Below are 17,619 nucleotides of genomic sequence, written 5' to 3'. Positions count from 1 at the left end.
GGTGGCATATGTACCATCTGTTTGCTTAGTGTCCATTTGACAAATCACTTGGCAACTGAACTTGGCTAACTGCTAAATATCCAACAGTCCGGCATTGCACGTGACCGCAACCCTTACTCGGCGTCCGGGGCGTCCGGACGGCGTGACGGCGCTGCCTCGGCCTCCATCGGCTCCGGCTCCGGCTCGGTCTCGCTGCCGGCTGGCTCGGGCTCGGCCTCGGGCTCGAGCTCGAGCGCGGCCTCGGACTCCGGCTCAGGCTCCGGTTCGGGCTCCGGCTCTGCCTCCGGCTCTGGTTCGGGCTCCGGCTCGGCCCCCAGCGCCAGCTCCGGCTCCAGCTCGCCAGGCCTCGGCGGCGTGCCCAGCTCAGTCTGCATCACGCACACGCCGTTGATCACCTGGCGCTCGCGCTGCTCGGCCACCCACTGCGGCGCGAGCCACTGCGGCGCCGTGGGCTTGCGGCGCGAACTGCGGCCAGCCGGCGCCGGCTCGACGCCCACCTCCGCCTCGTCGTCGGCGGCGTCGCGGCGGCCGGGCGCCGGACTGCTGCGGGCCGAAAGACCTGACGCGTCGCTGCCGCGTTCGCCGTCGTCCGACTTCATGCTCAGGTCCAGGCCGCCGGCCGGCTCGTCGTCGGAGGTGCGCAGGCCGAAGTAGGGGAAGGGAAGGCCCCCGGGCAGCGCGCCGGGCAGCGCACCGAACGGCAGCGGCGCCGGCAGGCCCTTCTCGCGCTGCAGCTCCTGCAGGCGGCCGCGGAGCAGCAGCCTGAACTGGAGCGGGTCGAAGTGCGGCGCGTCGCGGCCGCCGACCGTCAGAGGCGCGCCCTCGCCCGCCGGCTGCTGCTTCATGCGCATGCGGTGGTTGTGGAACCAGTTTGTGATGGTGCGGTGCGTCAGGCCCAGCTCCTGGCAGAGGAACTCGACGGCCGTCATGTTGGGGTATGGGTCGAGCGCGAACGCCAGCAGCAGCGCCTCCTTCTGCTCGTCGGTGAAGAGCACACGCGATTTCTTCGAGTTGGGGCTGTTGGACATGGAGGAATAGGCGTCAGCGCTGTCGCCCTCTCCGGCCGGATCGACGCGCGGACGTCGCCGTTTGTTGCTCTCCTTACGCGCGCTCTTGATGCGCTGCAGCTTGTGGATATTTTGCGAGTCCTCCAGCCACATCTTCATGCGAATAAAGGGTTCACGACCCTTGATGCTCAGCAGGTGCCATGGCTTCGGCTTGGATAGCAGCTCACTGACCGAGCCCTGGGACAGGCCCAGCACCACCTCGCCGAACAACTGCAACAGAGGCAAAACAATGCGACAAATGTAAACCGATCACGCTCTGCTCCGTGGTTCAACGGCCTCCGTGATGAGCGGTAACAAATCATGTTTACACAAAAGATTAGTCTAAACATGCATCGGCTTAAGCCCCTGCCTGGACACTACCTATTTCGCTAGCAAGTCGGCTTTAAAAAACGTCAGACCTGCCCGAAGATTATTGACCACCTAACACACCGCGCGCAAGCTTCGTGCTTACCTTCTGGCCGATATTGTTGGCGAGCAGCACTTCCTTGATCTTGGTGGTGATGTAGAGCGTGTCCAGTTCGGGCGTGATGGCGGCCGTCTTGTACACAGACATGGGTAGCGGCGCCGGCGGTAGACGCAAGCCGTACTTCATCAGTGGGTCCATACCGGCCAGCCGCGACGCTAGCGCCGCCGGCGGCAGGCCCGGGAACGATGCCAGCGACACCACCGGCGGCAGCGGCGACTCGAGCGAGCGCGGCAGCTCGGGCCCCTTGGTCGGCAGCTTGACGAAGCCTGGCGGCAGAGTCACAGCGCGTGAGGCGGCATCCGGAGGCTGACGGGGGCGTCCAACAGTGAGAGGAGGTGGAGCCGGCGCCGCGTGGTACCGTCAGCTAATTCGGCCTAAACATTTCACTGCGTAATCTTTACATGCGCCGAGATCAGACACTGTTGAAGGCAGTGTTCCACATTTGTATGGGATTTTGAACTGAAATGATCATCTTGAAGATCATTCGGTGCAGTTTACAGCCATGCTCTTCTTAAGACATAAGCCCATCTAGTTTCTGAGCTAAACGCACGCGAAGATGTGCAGACAAATTCAGGGAGACTATTTCAAGGTCACCCAGGCATCCATGACGTCATTATATCATTCAGATTTTGTCATTCCATTATCAATGCGATGATAAAGGCCAAGAGAAGTAAAACGTTCCAGTCATTCACATCCAGCGTTGGTGAGCACGGTTTTTCAGATATAACGGCTGATGATTGGGTCGGTTGGTGTGGATACAGCCTCTGCGGTGAGGGCTGTATTCAGGTCTTTCAGTTCCCGGGCACAAAAGTAGTTGACGCGCAATTAAGCCAAAAATATATATGATTCACGTCGGACGGTCGTGCTTCTAGCCATTGAGTAAATCTGATTCAGTGCCCGTGTATCTAAGGCGAGTGACTGAAGCAGGCGCCGGGCGTTGTCAGGGAGAGGTGACGTCAGGGAGGGAGAGGGAGAGGCCGTTGTCAGGGAGAGGCCGTGGCCAGGCTGTCGGGGGATTTCAAGTGTTCATATATCACGTACGAAGCTGACCTTGTGGAGCATTCGTTTAAGATGTTACGTTGTGCTGGTCAACGCGGGCGCTGCGACTTCACCGCAAGCACTACGAAATACTGGAGGCATGCATTCATGCCTCCAGTCTGAATTATGGCGCGGCGGCCCCGCACCACCGATCCTTCTCAGCTGTCCTTGGGCAGGGGTCCCAACCACGCAGCCACTAACCTATCTGGATACTCACTCGGTCGTTTACCTCCGTTGAAGCATCCCGTGCGCATCAGCTTGTCGGGCGCGATCTTGTACTGACTCGCCACCAGCTTGTGCACGGCGCTGTCGTCCTCCAAGAACATCTTCATGCGGATAAAGGGCTCGCGACCCTTCTGCGTGAGCATGTGCCAGGGCTTCGGACGCGCCAGTAGGTCGGAGACGGAACCCTGCGAGAGGCCCAGCACCGACTCGCCGAACAGCCGCTGCGAGAGGGAGTATTGACTCAGGTGCTCCTTTATCTGCCGGAGGTGAACCATGGTAAGACGAGGCGGCTGAGGTCCCAACCGCCTGGAACGCCAGGAGTCTGAACCCGAGACGGCAACTGAGAGTGGTCAGCTGTCCATCCCGAACCGATGCACGGCTCGCTAAGGGACCTGGCAGCGGCTGGAGATTCACCCTAACTCGATACACGGTGCATTGAGAAATGAAACCCAGGACGGGAGGCCGAGGCCAAGGACCCCGAAACCAACAGCATTAGAGAAAGGGGCCGATGGAGCTCAGGTGGTGGTCCGAGGGGTCAGTCGAAGTACACTTTGTTCATTTGATTTTAATCTTCGAAGGCAAACGCTTGCAGATTTGACGGCTCAAAGACGTGCTCGGGATCGAAATTAGTTCATTGTTAAGGCATGCAGCTCGCGGCTTGTTCACATTGTTATGGGCCGAACGCTGTTTTGACGTCGAAGCTGAGGGTCTGATATTTTATCATCCGCTGCGCGCCTTATGAAGAAACTTCCGCCCAAAACTTATTAAATCACAACAACCCGTTCCTAAGGCCCAGTACTAACGGGATGCCATCGGCACCCCGAGTCCTAGTCAGTGTCGAGAATGACATCAACGGAAAATTTTCACAACACAGCTGATCATTTTTCATAGCTGCTCTCCTTGACAAGCATCACTCCCCATGAACCAAGACCTACATTGCTATAACTGAACACTTCCTTCTCGTCTGGTCTTGCCCCGTCCCGTCCCGTTGGACGCAGCACGCAGCACTCACCCTCTTGACCACCTGTTCGGTGTTGATGTTGCTGTACTGATCGAACTGCTGCTGCGTGATGGGCGGCAGCACAGCCTTGGCCGGTCGTTGCGGCTGCGCAGGTAACGGCGGCAGGCTGGCGCTGCTGATCAGCGAGTTGGTGATACTCGCCATGCGCTGCAGGGGACTGGCTGACGTCACTGGCTCATCGGCCGCGCTGGCGGCGGCGGCGGCGGCGGCAGCAGCAGCGGCGGCGGCGGCTGCGGCGGCGGCCGCCGCGGAGTGCATGAAGAAGCCGCCCGGGGGCAGGCCGGGCAGCAGGCCGGAGGCGCTCGCCAGCGACGGCGGACTGGCCGGGGCGGCAGCTGCGGGCGGAAAACGCCGGCCGCTACCGTTACAGGCTCAGCTAAACGGATCCTGTCTGCACATCTCGATAGTGGGGGTGAAGGTAAATCCAGGTAAAGGCGATCCATTCATCCAGGTAAAATTCATTCATAACTTAAAAGGTAAAATGAATATATATATATATATATATATATATATATATATATATTCATTATATATTCATTATATATATATATTCATTATTTAATTTTGCCTTTTAATATATATATATATATATATATATATATTAAAAGGCAAAATTAAATATGAAGCACCATAAATTAAAAGGTCAAATTAATGAAGTCATCATCCAGGTAAAGGTGATCCATTTGCTTTGGCAAGCCTCCGATTTTGGTGCGTAAGGCTGGTTGTGTGAACAGGAGTTCTCTTTGACCAGTCCCGACAGAACAAGGCCTGGCTTCTGCCAGCGTACACCAGCTGAAAAAAGTACGCGCTAGCGCTCAATCAAATGGACTGGCACTGATTTCTCGTTTTGAAGGCCAAACATTTGCAGTTGCAGAATCTCTTACTCAATGAGTAACGTATCGGCGGTCGACCATTTGTTTGATTCGTTTGATCTATCGAATGTTTGTTGTTATTGTACTGCGTTCCCGTGGTCGCACAAGCCAGCGCGATAGGCGAGTGTGCAGCGCACTTTGGTGGCGGCGGCGCGCCTGCTTACCGTGCGGCTCGTCCTCGGGGCGCGGCCGGACGTGCGTGAAGGCGGGAGGCGGACCGGCTTTGGTGGCTTTGGTGGCGGCGGCGCGCCCGCTTACCGTGCGGCTCGTCCTCGGGGCGCGGCCGGACGTGCGTGAAGGCGGGAGGCGGACCGGCTTTGGTGGCTTTGGTGGCGGCGGCGCGCCCGCTTACCGTGCGGCTCGTCCTCGGGGCGCGGCCGGACGTGCGTGAAGGCGGGAGGCGGACCGGCTTTGGTGGCTTTGGTGGCGGCGGCACGTCCGCTTACCGTGCGGCTCGTCCTCGGGGCGCGGCCGGACGTGCGTGAAGGCGGGAGGCGGACCGGCTTCGGCGCGCTGGCCCTCCTCTCGGCGCGGCTCGGCCGCCGGGCCGGTGCCGTTCGGCGCCGGCTGTCGCTGGATGTGCCGCACCAGCTCCTGGTTGTAGAGGTCCATGGCGAGACGCAGCTCCTCCGGCGAGCGCATGCTGGAGAACAGGGAGACGCTGACATCAGCGCGGCACACCGCTCCTAGGCGCCGCCTGTCGCCGCTCCTTCAGTCGCCAGACCAGTTCGACATTGCGTGTGTGCGGGGTTGGGCGTGGCTTAGCAAACGTCATGCATGTGACAGTAACATGGCGGTATGATGTTGTGCGGCACTTGTGAGCACCGGCCGAAGCGTGACACTGCTGAGTGTCCGCGCTCCACGACCAGAGCATAAGGTGGCCACTCAGCAAGGCTGCGCGTGCTGATCCTGCACAGGCTGAGTGGTGCTGGCACGCGCAGCGCTCAGAGTGAGCCACGCCCTTTTCGGCCGGGGTGACCTGAGGTCGACCGACTGCCGCGTGCCGGCGGATAGGCGGCATCGCTCACCAGCCGTGGTTTCGACAGGTGAATCAAAACGCTCGCAAGCCCTGGCTGCTATTGTCTGTACTTCTCATACATCCCCCTGATGATCATTTTTCTGATTTGAGCCCAAGTAAACTTGACCTTCCGGCGGGTACTTCGGACGGCTGGCATCAGTGAAATGCGGGTTGTTGTGATAAGTAACATTGCACGTAACATTTTGAAAGTGGGGACCCAGAGGCTAGAAAAAATTAATGGTCTCTTAACGCAAGGTCTCATAAGCTATTAATTCTGTTTGAATTTCACAAGAGTTCGCAGATAATTTTTTCACATCAAACGCCAGTATTATTGTTGTGCTCCGTCACCCTAAATCTGTTCGCGCTCAAGCGTATCACGAGCCTCCTTATGAAGAATATCAGGAGTCTAGTTCCCAGGCTCCGCTTCCCGCGGCACCGGCGCTTTTAAAAATAAGTCATTTTCCTTGCTCAGTTGAAAGAAGTGCTATTCAGCGAGCGCGACGCGCGTCGTCACGCACCCTTTTAAGATGCGCTAGCGACTGCGCTGGTGATATCAGCGCCCAGGAGCCATGCCAGCTGACATGAGCTAGGACAGGGGTTTAAAAAGGGATACGAAGATGCTGCTGTTATCGGCGTGGCTTGTTAACGTCCTTCGCCGTGAGCGTCCCTGATGTGGACAGGCCTTCGCCTTGGACAAGGTGTGGGGAGGGGGGGGGGGGGGGTGGGCTGCAGGGCAGAGCAGCTGCGGGCGACGCTGACATATTGCCTGGAGCGGCGCCAGGTGGGTAGTGGGGAGGGGGAGGGAACGACACTGCAGACTGGACGGCCGGCTAGGTGACACGGTACCGCCCGGATCGTCAGTATTTCTGGAGGAGTCTGGAAGGGTTTGACAAGATCATTTGTGTGCGTGACCATGGGACGAATAAAAAAATTCACGAGACATACGATGCAAATTCGGAAGCCCGTCCCCACAGCATCCTCATGCGACTGTTTCGGAAAGTTTTATGTGGAGGGGGCGCAAGGCATTAACTGGGCACTACATGAAGGTTCCCTTACGCAACCTGCCGAGAATAACAACAACAGATTATGCTCACATGTGCTACAGTCACTGCGGCCCCAGTCCCAAACGCCCGACTTCGGCTATATTTTTTGGTATGAATCACTTTTGTTACGATCCTGGACAATTGGTTTCGTAGAAATAAGAGTACCAGAACGGAGTGTTCGCACATAGGAAACATTGCAAATTCCCATCAGGACGGCGTTCATGCATAATAAAATTAGGAAACAGACGTGGATTTGGCCATGGTTCTGCAGTGCTGGCAGTTGTCCACAGTCTACAGTCGTGGATTTGGCGGTGGTTCCGCCGTGTTGACAGTTGTTCGCAGGGTACAGTTGTGGATTTGGCTGTGTTTCTGCAGTGTTGGCAGTTGTTTGCGGTCTATAGTCGTGGATTCGGCCGTGTTTCTGCAGTGCTGGCAGCTGTTCGCAGTCCACAGTCGTGGATTTGACCGTGGTTCTGCGGTGTCGGCAGTTGCTCGCAGTCTACAGTCGTGGATTCGGCCGTGGCTCTGCAGTGTTGGTAGTTGCTCGCAGTCTACAGTCGTGGACTTGGCCGTGGCTCTGCAGTGTTGCTAGTTTTCGCAGTCTCGCAGTTGTCTGGTCGAACACATTGTGGCGTTCGATGCTCAACGGGGCGCAAATGTCAAAGGCAAAATTTGATCGTGAGGCTATTGCACGCACGCCTCCAATTTGGAGGATCGCGTGCTACCGGTCGGCTCAGATCACAGCGCAGAGCATTGTCCGAAAACTCAGCGTGGTATCTGGGTGAGCCTAATGTCTTTATCACTGCCAGCGTGACTGGAACATGCATACTCCACTCTGTGGGGCAGTTGGCTGAAGTTGATGCTGGATATAGAGGTCGGAATCCACACTAAACAACAGTGCTGTAGTTCCGCTCCGGCCGCCGGAAAGAGCGTTCGACTCATTTGCTGATTATAATTCTTCTGTAGTCTGGCAGAATTGCAATTAGCCACAACGGGTGGCAAGCGACTGCAAGAACCATCGCAATCGACCCCCACTGGCGCCACCAATGGTTACACAACTCAAAACGCAGACAGCCTTCTGGCGCTATACAGCCCCGGCGGCCCGTGTATTACTGGCCCGTGATGAACTTGACTCGCAACTATGATGAACTGAACTGGACTATGATGAACTGGACTCGCAACCGGCGCCGGGGGGCTTGGGAACCGCACGCGTTTGTACTACAATGTGCACGCTGAGATGGATCGATTTCACGCAGTGTTTAAGTGCGCTGGATTACCCAATCTGTACGTCAACACTATCCTCCTCCCGCTATTTTACACCATCGTGATGCATGTGCTTCAACAGGGATGTCGACGTATATGAATTGATTTATAGGCGTGCTTGGTGGAATTGCGCCGCCTAAATAAGCAAAGCGAGAGAGCGCTGCGCATACGGTGAGGCGCAGGGCATGGCTGGGCTCTCGGTCAGCGCGCTGCTGTCAAGGACGGGTGTCCTGGTCACCGAGAGACGACCACCACTCCCTGGATTGATGATCGACACATGTAACTATACGCCTCCTCGAAATAAATCCTGCAGCCTTAACAACCAGACATACCAAAGCAGTCCCTGGACGCGGCCATAAGATCAGCCGTTCTCCGGATTTCACCCCGTCGTTTTCCCGTCACATATCCCGGACACCTACCGCTGGTACTGGTCCAGCGGGAAGCCCGGCCCCAGGTCGGGTCTCTGGCTCATCATTTTGGCCAGGTGGTCACGATAGAGCCGGGCGATCTTCTCCTGGGCCATCTCGTCAGAGCCGCCAGGGCCGACGAGCTGTCGCAGAGGCTGGAACGGGTGCCGCGCTTCCGCCAGAGGAGACTGGAAACAGAAGGGTCGGCAGAGATCAGGCGAGGCCAGCAGAGGTCATCAGACGCCTGCGAGCCGTCGCAGAGGCTGGAACAGGTGCCGCGTCTTCGACAGCAGAGATTAAGACACAGCAGGGTCAACGAGAGGCGAGAGACGAGAGGCGAGGTCTGTCAGTGACAATACATTGCAAGTGTCCTTCGGGGTCCTCAACATGGCAGGGTCAACGCGGGTCACGTAGAGTCAGCTAGCAAGAGATAAACGAAAGCACGACCAGGTTAGTACAGGTAAGGCGGGACCGAGTGGTGAGGGATGAGACTGAAATGCACAAGGTCAGCAAAGCCAAGCGTAACAAGTGACGAGGGGTATGACTGAAATTAGATGAGATCAGCACAGGTCAGGTAAAGTCAACTGGCGATCCGATTCCTCAGCCTCCGTTAGCGGAAAATGACACAAAAGGTCGCGATCAGCGCAGGCCAGAAGAGCCAACTGGCATCCGTGGAGGGAAATGAAAGACAAGAACAAGAAAGACAAGGTCAGCACAGGTCACCTTGTGATGTGAGACAGCGGCGTACTTCAACAGAGACTGGAGCACAACAGCAAGATATACATATGGCAACGTATGGTCCGCTAAAGGATGCTACCAGGTAGGATGCTTTCTTAAGATGTTTGGAAAGCTCCAAACGCTATTTAAACTCCCCAAGGTCACACCTTCCATGCATCGGCGCAGGCCCAATGTTGAAAAATTCAATTATTGGGGCGGGCCGTCAAGGAGACACTTCTGGATGGCACTAAGCCATCACATGCCAAGTGAGAAGTGTTCGGGTGGGGTTGGTTGGTGGGGATGAGTCCTGTGCTCCTCGGGGGTGGCTGATCCGATGCTGACCTTTGACGGTTCGCATGCAATTAGACGTCACCTTAGATAACATCGATACAGTTGTACATGTCAACGGAGTTAGTCTTCAAGTCGTAGTCAGCGGTTTGATAGTCTTCCCAGCAAACGCAAAACTGACAGGCCGTGCGCACCTCCAACATCACTTGACGGCCCTCAGTCTCACGTAGCAAACCGAGGCATCCACAACCGGCAGCGAAATATCCGAGGTCGGTGCGTCTTACGGTGATCGCCACCGGCCTGGACACCCAGCCGAACGAGAGTCGGTCCGGCCCGGATGACCTCGGCTCGATCTCGAGACGTCGCGACATCCCCAGAGCCCTGGGATGGTGACCCGTGCCCCGAGCGCCGCTGTCGACGCGGGCCCATCGCCAGATGGGCCTGTCCGGCGCTGGTGCCCGCCAAGTCAGCTCCAGTTCAGCCGTAATTAATCGGACAAGAATGCAGGCGCTGGGGTCAGGACGGCCGGTGCAGCCGACCGGTGCCGCACTGCAGCAGGGCTGGGGGAGATGGCGGGGAGTGGGGCTCGCGGCGGGAGCAGGCGACCACCGCCGCGTTCGCCGCCGTCGAACAATCATACATAATGGCACAGTAAATTAATTAGCTGCCTTTAAATTATACGCTCGTGCATTAACGCCAGCTTGAATGTGCACGGGCTGAAGGTTAATGCGGCCCGTCCGGGTGGCTGCATCTTGACGATGGGGACCAGGCGTATTTTGTCCCCCGTTCGACCGCGCCGTGAGATGAGATAGGCTGTGTGGCGTGCCGGACGGCGCCGGCGCCGCTGCTGACCGGCCAGTCAGTCCGCGCCACTCTCAGGCTGCTTTGCAGCTGTCCACCCATGCAGCCTGATTGAATGCGATTCGATGGAAGAGCAGCTTGGAGAAATGATGGCGATAAAGCTCAGAGAGTTTCCGTTGTTGGCAATGGATGGCTCTGGGTACGTTTGTATATCAACGGCCGCCCGCCAGCCACGTAGGACTTGGTGGCTCATATTCGTGCATGTAAAGGGCGATGTCATGGCTGGCAAAGGAGAGCCCATGTGGCACGAGTTACTGAACGGATGTTTTGGGGGCGGTGACTCTTAAGCCATCCTTATAGATCTCTGCAGCGCAGTTTTACTGTCCAAACTTGAAAAGATATTTTGGCAGCCTACTAGTAATCACGCTTCCTACCCGAACTTTGTTGTGTTTGCCTCTAAATGGCATGCAACTTTGCATGACCGCGGGTGGAAATGGCTGCTGAATCAAAATAGTGTGTTCACGGATTTCGGAGGCTCAGTCAGAAGCAGCCAGTGCGGGTATAGATAGCTATGATATATATGATATATATAGATGCGGGTAAAGATAGCTATAGATGTCCATGACGTGGCAATTCACCTATGGGTAGGGTGAGATTGAAGGCGTCGTTTTCACATGCAAACTATGGACGTTAATTGTTTGCGTTACAGCGCTATGAATGACCATATCGGACAACAAACACGCTGTTATGGCTATGGACTGCGGGTGTGTAAATGACTGCCAACATCATGCACGGATGACCTGGCACGTGCAATGTGCGTTATGCATGTAGGCAACCCCTTCGATGCATAGATAGAAACTAAATGCATAACGAGATTAGACCCAAACGTAATGTCGCACCCGAATACCATGGACGATTAATGCAGCAGATTTTCTTATCTTGACACGTACTCCTCCCAACAACCCCGCGACAGCAAACGACCGCCCCCCCCCCCCCCCCCTAGGCCACCCTTTCGCCCGGCAGTTTGATCATCGCGCGGGCGCGTTAGCACCGCCTGTGGTGACGGCTGTATCAATGGCCGGTCGCCGAGACAATGGACGGGGTGTAACCGGCGTGGCGGCGGTGCCGGCGCCGCCACGCCGCGACCCGACCGCTCCCACGCCGCCGCCGCAGCACCGGCAGGCGTCGAAGTTAACGAAGCGGCGCGCGCGCCGAGTAAATTACGGCCAGGACAGAGCGGAGCGTACGGTCCCGATACGATCGGCGCCCTGTTGACGGGCGCGCTTTACGGCTGTGGCGGGCCGGGCGGCCCCGTGCAGCCGTCTGACCTGGCCTGGAGGCGCCGCACACCGCACGCCGTCAACGCCGGTGGACGGGGTCGCAGGCGGGCTGTGGCGGGTCGGGCGGTCCCGTGCGGCCGTCTGACCCGGCCTGGAGGCGCCGCACGCCGCACGCCGTCAACACCGATGGACGGGGTCCCAGACAGGCTCTGGCCACTCAGCGTGGGACGGCTGGCGCTTGGGACGGCTGACGCTCTAAGCAGGGCGGCCGCCGGGCAGCGGTCTGACTGACGGCGGAGGGGATCCAAGGGGAGTGCGTGAGTGGATGTGCGGATCCCAGGCGCCCTTGTGCGGCGCTGGCTGGCGTCCCCTATGACCTGCGGTGCTTCCGTCGCGAGGATCCGCCGCTGTCACGCACTGTCATGCACTCCTGCCCGTACCTCATCCGGGGCACGCGCCCCGCTGACGGAGGGCATCGCCTCTCCGCACGCACCCGCTGGTAGCCTAGTAGCCACCAGGGACGACAAAGGCCTCACAAAGAGCCGACAAAGAGGCGACGAAGAGCGGGGGCGGCGGCAGCAGCTGGTGTTGGCCCCGCGGCTCCGCCGGCCACGCCGCTCCGGGTCGCACGGGTCATTAAAGGCGACCGGGCCTCATCTGGCCGCCAGAGGGTGGCGGCGGCGGCAGCGCGCCGCCGGCGGAGGGTAGGGTGACGCAGCGCTGCAGGCGGCGAACCATGCGTGCAGCCAAATTACAACCGGAATTAAAGAGACAAATTTCGGAGATGATGAACAGAAGGCCGCGGCTTCTCGGCAGCTCTTCGCCGCATTCGCGCTGCGTGAGGAACGGCCCGCGGCTATCGTGGCGCGATCAAACCCCGTCGAAGCTCGGGCGCCGGCACCGTCCGGCGCGTCGTCAAATCAGACGGCGCGCCGGCCCAGCGCCGCCATTTTTGTCTGGGCGGCGGGCATTTCTCATCGTGTCGGCAGCGAGCGGTTACACGACTGCAGCCGTCGCCGCCTGACAAACGAGCCGCGGCCACCGCACTCCGATTGAGTGGAGATGTTTGACTTGGAGACGAACGTGCGACGCCCGCCACCAGCCACCGATAAAACGGCATGGCTAACTGACGGCGAGCGAATGCCAAGTTCAATAGCATCAGGCGCGAAAGCAAGCTGGGAGATCACTTGTCTGGGCTGATGTGCGTACTGTAGGCCTTTCCGGGTATGGTCGCTGGAGACCAGTTTTCGATCGGGTCTGACGGATTGTCGCGATCGACATGAGCGTCCACCGGCTATGAGTCACCGGTATTGGTGCGGCCCGACATCAAACCATCGCTACAAAGCGCCTCGGGACATTTAACTGTCGGTACTGGTAGGTCCACAGCACTAAAGCCGTTGCATGATGTTGACCCGGATATGACATATGATCATGATGCGAACTCCAAACGACCATTTTAATCACCCGATTAGAACAACTGAAGCCATGCAATCAATAGCTCGCCTATCGACTAAGTCGCGATGAAACACAGCAATGCCTAACGGAGGTCCAGCCTAAGCCTTTCATTCGACCGCCGAGGCGAACCTATGGCTTCAGACAAAAATTAATTGGCGTCAGCACGATCGATGCAGTTAAAAAGACTAATTCGTCAGGAAAAGGAACAATTACCGGCTCACTTGGTCGCGGCCTCGCACCACTGAGACCGTGCGGCCTCAGTATTTGACTGTCGCACGTGCCGGACACATCCTCCTAGTTTGGCAGCGGTGGTCCAGCCTTGCACAGCGGGCGGATTGGACGCTGCGGCGGTGCTGGACCAGCCCGATTGAGGCGCGGCATGCAGCGACGCACTGCGCGGCGAGCGTGGCGCGGCGAGATGCGCGAGTAGCCGACTGTGGCGCACCTGATCCACACCCGACGAGCTCCCAGCCACAGCGCCGGGTTCGTGACGCGGCGGCCGCAGCTGCCAACGTATACGGGCTCAGTGGCTGGAAGCGTGGTGATAATAGCGGATATCGGTGGTGCTCGCACACTAAAGAGTTTGTGGGTAGCGTCGGATGACATTGACAGAGCTGGCTCTTTTTCGCTCACCCTTCCAGGCGAGAGGTAAACAGTCAATAGAGCGGTGTCGACCAGCGCGTCCTTGTTTCACTGCAAATGAACCGCCCGGCGGCTGCAACCATACATCAGCCCCACGACAGCAGCTGATAGGACGTTAACTCGCTGCGGGCGTGTTTGTTGAGACGCGGCGGGCAACCGCGCCGCTCACGCGCTCCGATCGGTGACCCGGTGACCCCGCGCGCGCTGTCTGTCGCCGCGGGCATGGCGGTGGGGAGGGGTGGCGTGACCCACGACCTTCCCTCGCGACGCCTCGCTTGCAAATCATCGCCTTACGAGCGGGCCATGCCGAGAGGTCGCCCCAGCATCTGAAGTATAGCGTTTGTTAATTAGTATTTTACTGCGGCGCCGGGTCCCACGGAGCTGGTGCTACAGCGGGTAGACTTGTTCCGGGTCCTCCATTGATGCTGACCCGCTGTGCCTGCACATATGCCCTTGGACCAGTCTCACGCTCGACATGCACTCGTGTGACATAGTCGCGGTGATGTGTTCTCGTTTGGAGAGCGAATGGAATGGTGTGCTCAGTAAAGCTGTCATAACACGGAGCAGTGCAAGGACCTCGCCGGGACGCCAGCACTCGAGGCTCACGCTCGAGGCAACCCCCAAACAAATGGGATCGTCGGGCGTCATTTTCGATCGATTATCATCTCTCGTCGGCGGATAAGTGCTCGACTGATCGGAGCCGTTTTCGAGCAAAAGGCATGCAGTGTCACCGGCTTCACACGATCACAACTGGTGCTCTGCGCGCGTTCACCCTGGGTCTGTGCCGCCTCATCGACCCCAGCAGGCCTCATTTCTAATCATGCGCCTCGGAATCTAACTTCCACGCCATTAGGTGGGACAGGGTCGTCTCCGGATCGATTCGGCCCTCTGCAAGATTCATGCCGAGCGTGTTCTGATTATACACATTGAGCGCGGCCGAACGCCAGCGACAGAAGCCTGGCGCTGGCTCGGCTAATGCTGGCCTCATTTGACTCCTGGGGTGACGCTGAGGCCGCCAAGGAGCGTCACACCACTTCCAGGGTATCTGGGGAGATGGCCGGCAGATCACACGCAAAGTGCACGAGGCTCCTTCATCTCGCAGCTCTGTGTTGGCTCCTCTCACGGTCAGGCAGCTCTGAGGGCGATAATTAGCTGGTGGCACGCGCCGGCCGCCGGGTGTTAAATTAGCCCCCCCCCCCCCTCCCTCTCCATCGACCGACGCTTTACAAGCGGCCGCCGATGACAAACGGCCGGCTACAATGGGAGGCTATTGACACTGGATAACGCGACCAGGCGGGTCCGATAATGATGCGGGGCGCCGCTAATGCGCTGCAGCCGGGGCGGCACGTCCCGCCGTGGAACTGCAGCCGGCGTGGCACGTCCCGCCGTGGAACTGCAGCCGGGGTGGCACGTCCCGCCGTGGAACTGCGGCCGGGGTGGCACGTCCCGCCGTGGAACTGCGGCCGGGGTGGCACGTCCTGTCGGCTCCCACCTGCAGCCGGTGTGGTGAGGAGGTGATCGTCCTGACCTGACCCCCCGCTCTTCCCCGGTGATGGAGGCCGACCAGGCCCGGTCTCCCGGGCGGTCACCTGGTCCGTAAGCACTGAGCCGGTGACCGGATGGCTTATTGAGCAGCTTGTTAGCATACGGCCCGGTGCGCCGACGGAATGCGGTCCGGGGGGGGGGGGGGGGCAGGGGGGGGGGGGCTGAGCGGGGTGGAGAAGCCATATGAAAATTCCGGTCGGTATGCTGCAGCATGCCACGTGCAGTTCATTGATGGTGGCCTGGTGGGCTGGAGAGCTACCAGCTCGTTTTGCGTTTAGATCCGAAATGGAGGTCAGAAAATGAATAATTATGCAGTAAGAGAGAACAAATACGAGTGGACTTGAACAAATTCGCGTCAAGTTAAGCATATTTACGCGAAGCGGAGGCCTGTTTCTTAGGGCTTTGTATCACTATGATATTGATTCCTGGCTTTGCCAGGCGTAGGATGGTCCATCCGCCACACTGTCTTCACTCTGCTTCTTCCTGAATCATCCCCGCTCATCCGGGGCAGGCTACATGCACCAGCCATGAGTGGGCCCACGCGCCCCTGGTGGGGCCCGTCCGAGCGCCGAGTACAAACCTCGAACAGGGGTCCCTGTGCGGCTTCAGCCTCGGTGGCTGGACCCCGAGGTGCATGCAGTTCTGCCCCACCGTTAGCCACTCTCTTTCCTCCCACAGTCCTGAAATGGTAATAACTGGCCGAAACGGCTCTAATTCAAACAGTCACACCAACCCTAGAGCAGTCATGCGTCGCACTGTACCCTACTCAGATGATGCCGGCCACAGGGGGTGGCTGTTTGCTGCTGACGGCAACCGAGTCCGAAGCAACCGCACGCTGCGGACTCTGGGAGCTGGCCGGCGGTGCTGGGAGCACTCACCTGGCGTGAGGGGCTGCGGGCCTCGGGGGTGGGCGGCTGTTCGGCGGCCGCCGCCGGCGCCGGCCCGTTCTTCATGGCCTGAGACGCCTCGGTCAGGATGTGAGCGATGCGCTCGTCAGACGCCGCCTCTTCCGGCCGACTCTGGAGTGTCGGCCGGCTGGCCTCCTTGCCTGGGGAGCAGGAGGGCACGTGTCAGCCGCCTATCGTCGCCAGCGCACCTCCACACGATAGCCATCTCCTGCCGCACGACGTCACCGTCAACCTGACGTCATCAAACGATCCCGCCCGCCACGCTGCGTCTGCCGTGTCGCCCACATTGCATGATGTCACATTGCCATCACATCTGCCACATCACACTCATGCTGTCACACGTCAGGCGCAAAGGCACGACGGCGTAACGGCGTGACGGCGTAGCGAAGAAAACTTTCATAAAATTTTGTTCTCGTGATTATTGTGACACATTAGAAGCATAGATCAGTGCTTTCTACACAGCTCGATAGGCACCGTGCCCAAGTTAAGGAATTCAAGGGGCGAGAGTCCCTCCAAATATATGGCAAGTCTCACCCATGGCATAGTGTGAACATGACGTGACCATGCTATTTGCATGCAATGTTGAATTCGAAGCACACAGTTTTACAAGCTGCACTTCGCAAACGTTCGGAAAAAGAGACAGCGCCTTCCGAAAGATTGTTTCGGGAGAACACTACAGAAAACTGAATAATGCGCTAAAGACTCGCTGGGTATAGTTATTTTCGCTATGAGCGTTTTATTAACTCTCTTAATAAGAGCTTTGGAAACATTTTTCCCTAGTGCGAGCATCACATAGTGGTATATTTGTTATGACAGATCTTAGGTCCATTACCGCTAAGGCTGAAAACAAATAATTTAACTTCATGCAAATCACGAGCGTCGACTAAGACAAACGCGGCAGCATTGGCCACATCAACAAATACTGGGGCGCAGCAGCTACAGTGTAACAATCCCCGAAGCGCTCTGCCAGCGACACCAGAGGATAGAGTCGTCACAAAAGTACGGAGCGTTTCGGTGGCGCTCCTGCGCCTGCCTCGCGCCAGTCCGATGCCGCCGCTGCCGTTGTCAGCGACTAGGCTGGAGCAGCGGCGGCCAGACACGTATGAATGCCCGGAAATTGTGGCTCGTGCCATGGAAAACATCCGCCAGCGCCGATCCGGGAGTCGCGTCTCGGCCCACACACGAGAAATGAACGTCGGCTCGACAAGGTCGGTGGTGGACGAGCGCCGTCGACGGCAGAACGATGTTCGGCAGCAGCTGACGGCGGGCGTAAATTACGTCACGGACGGACTGTGGTCGGCGGGAGTTTAAGAGGCGTTTCTGTCAGCGAAATCGAAGGGATGAGAAAGTAAACTGGCCCAGATAGCTGGCGGATGGAAAAAACAAACAGAGATAAATCGAGGAAAAACTTTCCTCAAGTGCATGATAACAATGATTTGTTTAATGAGCATGTTGGAGTAGGAACATCGCCGTAAAGGTCACGTTTGAAAATCAAGCGCAAAAACAGCTACCACACGGAAGGCTTAACACCTGTAATGGTTCCCATTGTCTTCGTTCCATTCA

At 58.0% G+C, this 17,619-nt stretch overlaps 1 protein-coding gene across 1 annotated transcript in view; it reads right to left on the bottom strand.

The window, feature by feature from the left end:
- Positions 1-17,619, bottom strand: part of ct (homeobox protein, cut) — a 38,939-nt gene that overhangs the window by 577 nt on the left and 20,743 nt on the right. The window contains exons 2-9 of the mRNA XM_037233554.1: positions 16,027-16,196; positions 8,433-8,608; positions 5,238-5,332; positions 3,809-3,987; positions 2,789-3,053; positions 1,519-1,799; positions 552-1,277; positions 277-422 (exon numbers count right to left, since the gene is read on the bottom strand). Coding sequence (XP_037089449.1) covers positions 277-422; positions 552-1,277; positions 1,519-1,799; positions 2,789-3,053; positions 3,809-3,987; positions 5,238-5,332; positions 8,433-8,608; positions 16,027-16,196 — 2,038 coding nt within the window. The remainder of the gene's footprint in view (positions 1-276; positions 423-551; positions 1,278-1,518; positions 1,800-2,788; positions 3,054-3,808; positions 3,988-5,237; positions 5,333-8,432; positions 8,609-16,026; positions 16,197-17,619) is intronic.

This window comes from Pollicipes pollicipes, unplaced genomic scaffold, assembly GCF_011947565.3.
Source record: "Pollicipes pollicipes isolate AB1234 unplaced genomic scaffold, Ppol_2.1 Scaffold_7231;HRSCAF=8579_pilon_pilon_pilon, whole genome shotgun sequence".
NCBI lineage: Eukaryota > Metazoa > Arthropoda > Thecostraca > Pollicipedomorpha > Pollicipedidae > Pollicipes > Pollicipes pollicipes.
The sequence above is the reverse complement of the archived record's forward strand: the minus strand, read 5'-3'. Positions and strand labels throughout refer to the sequence as shown.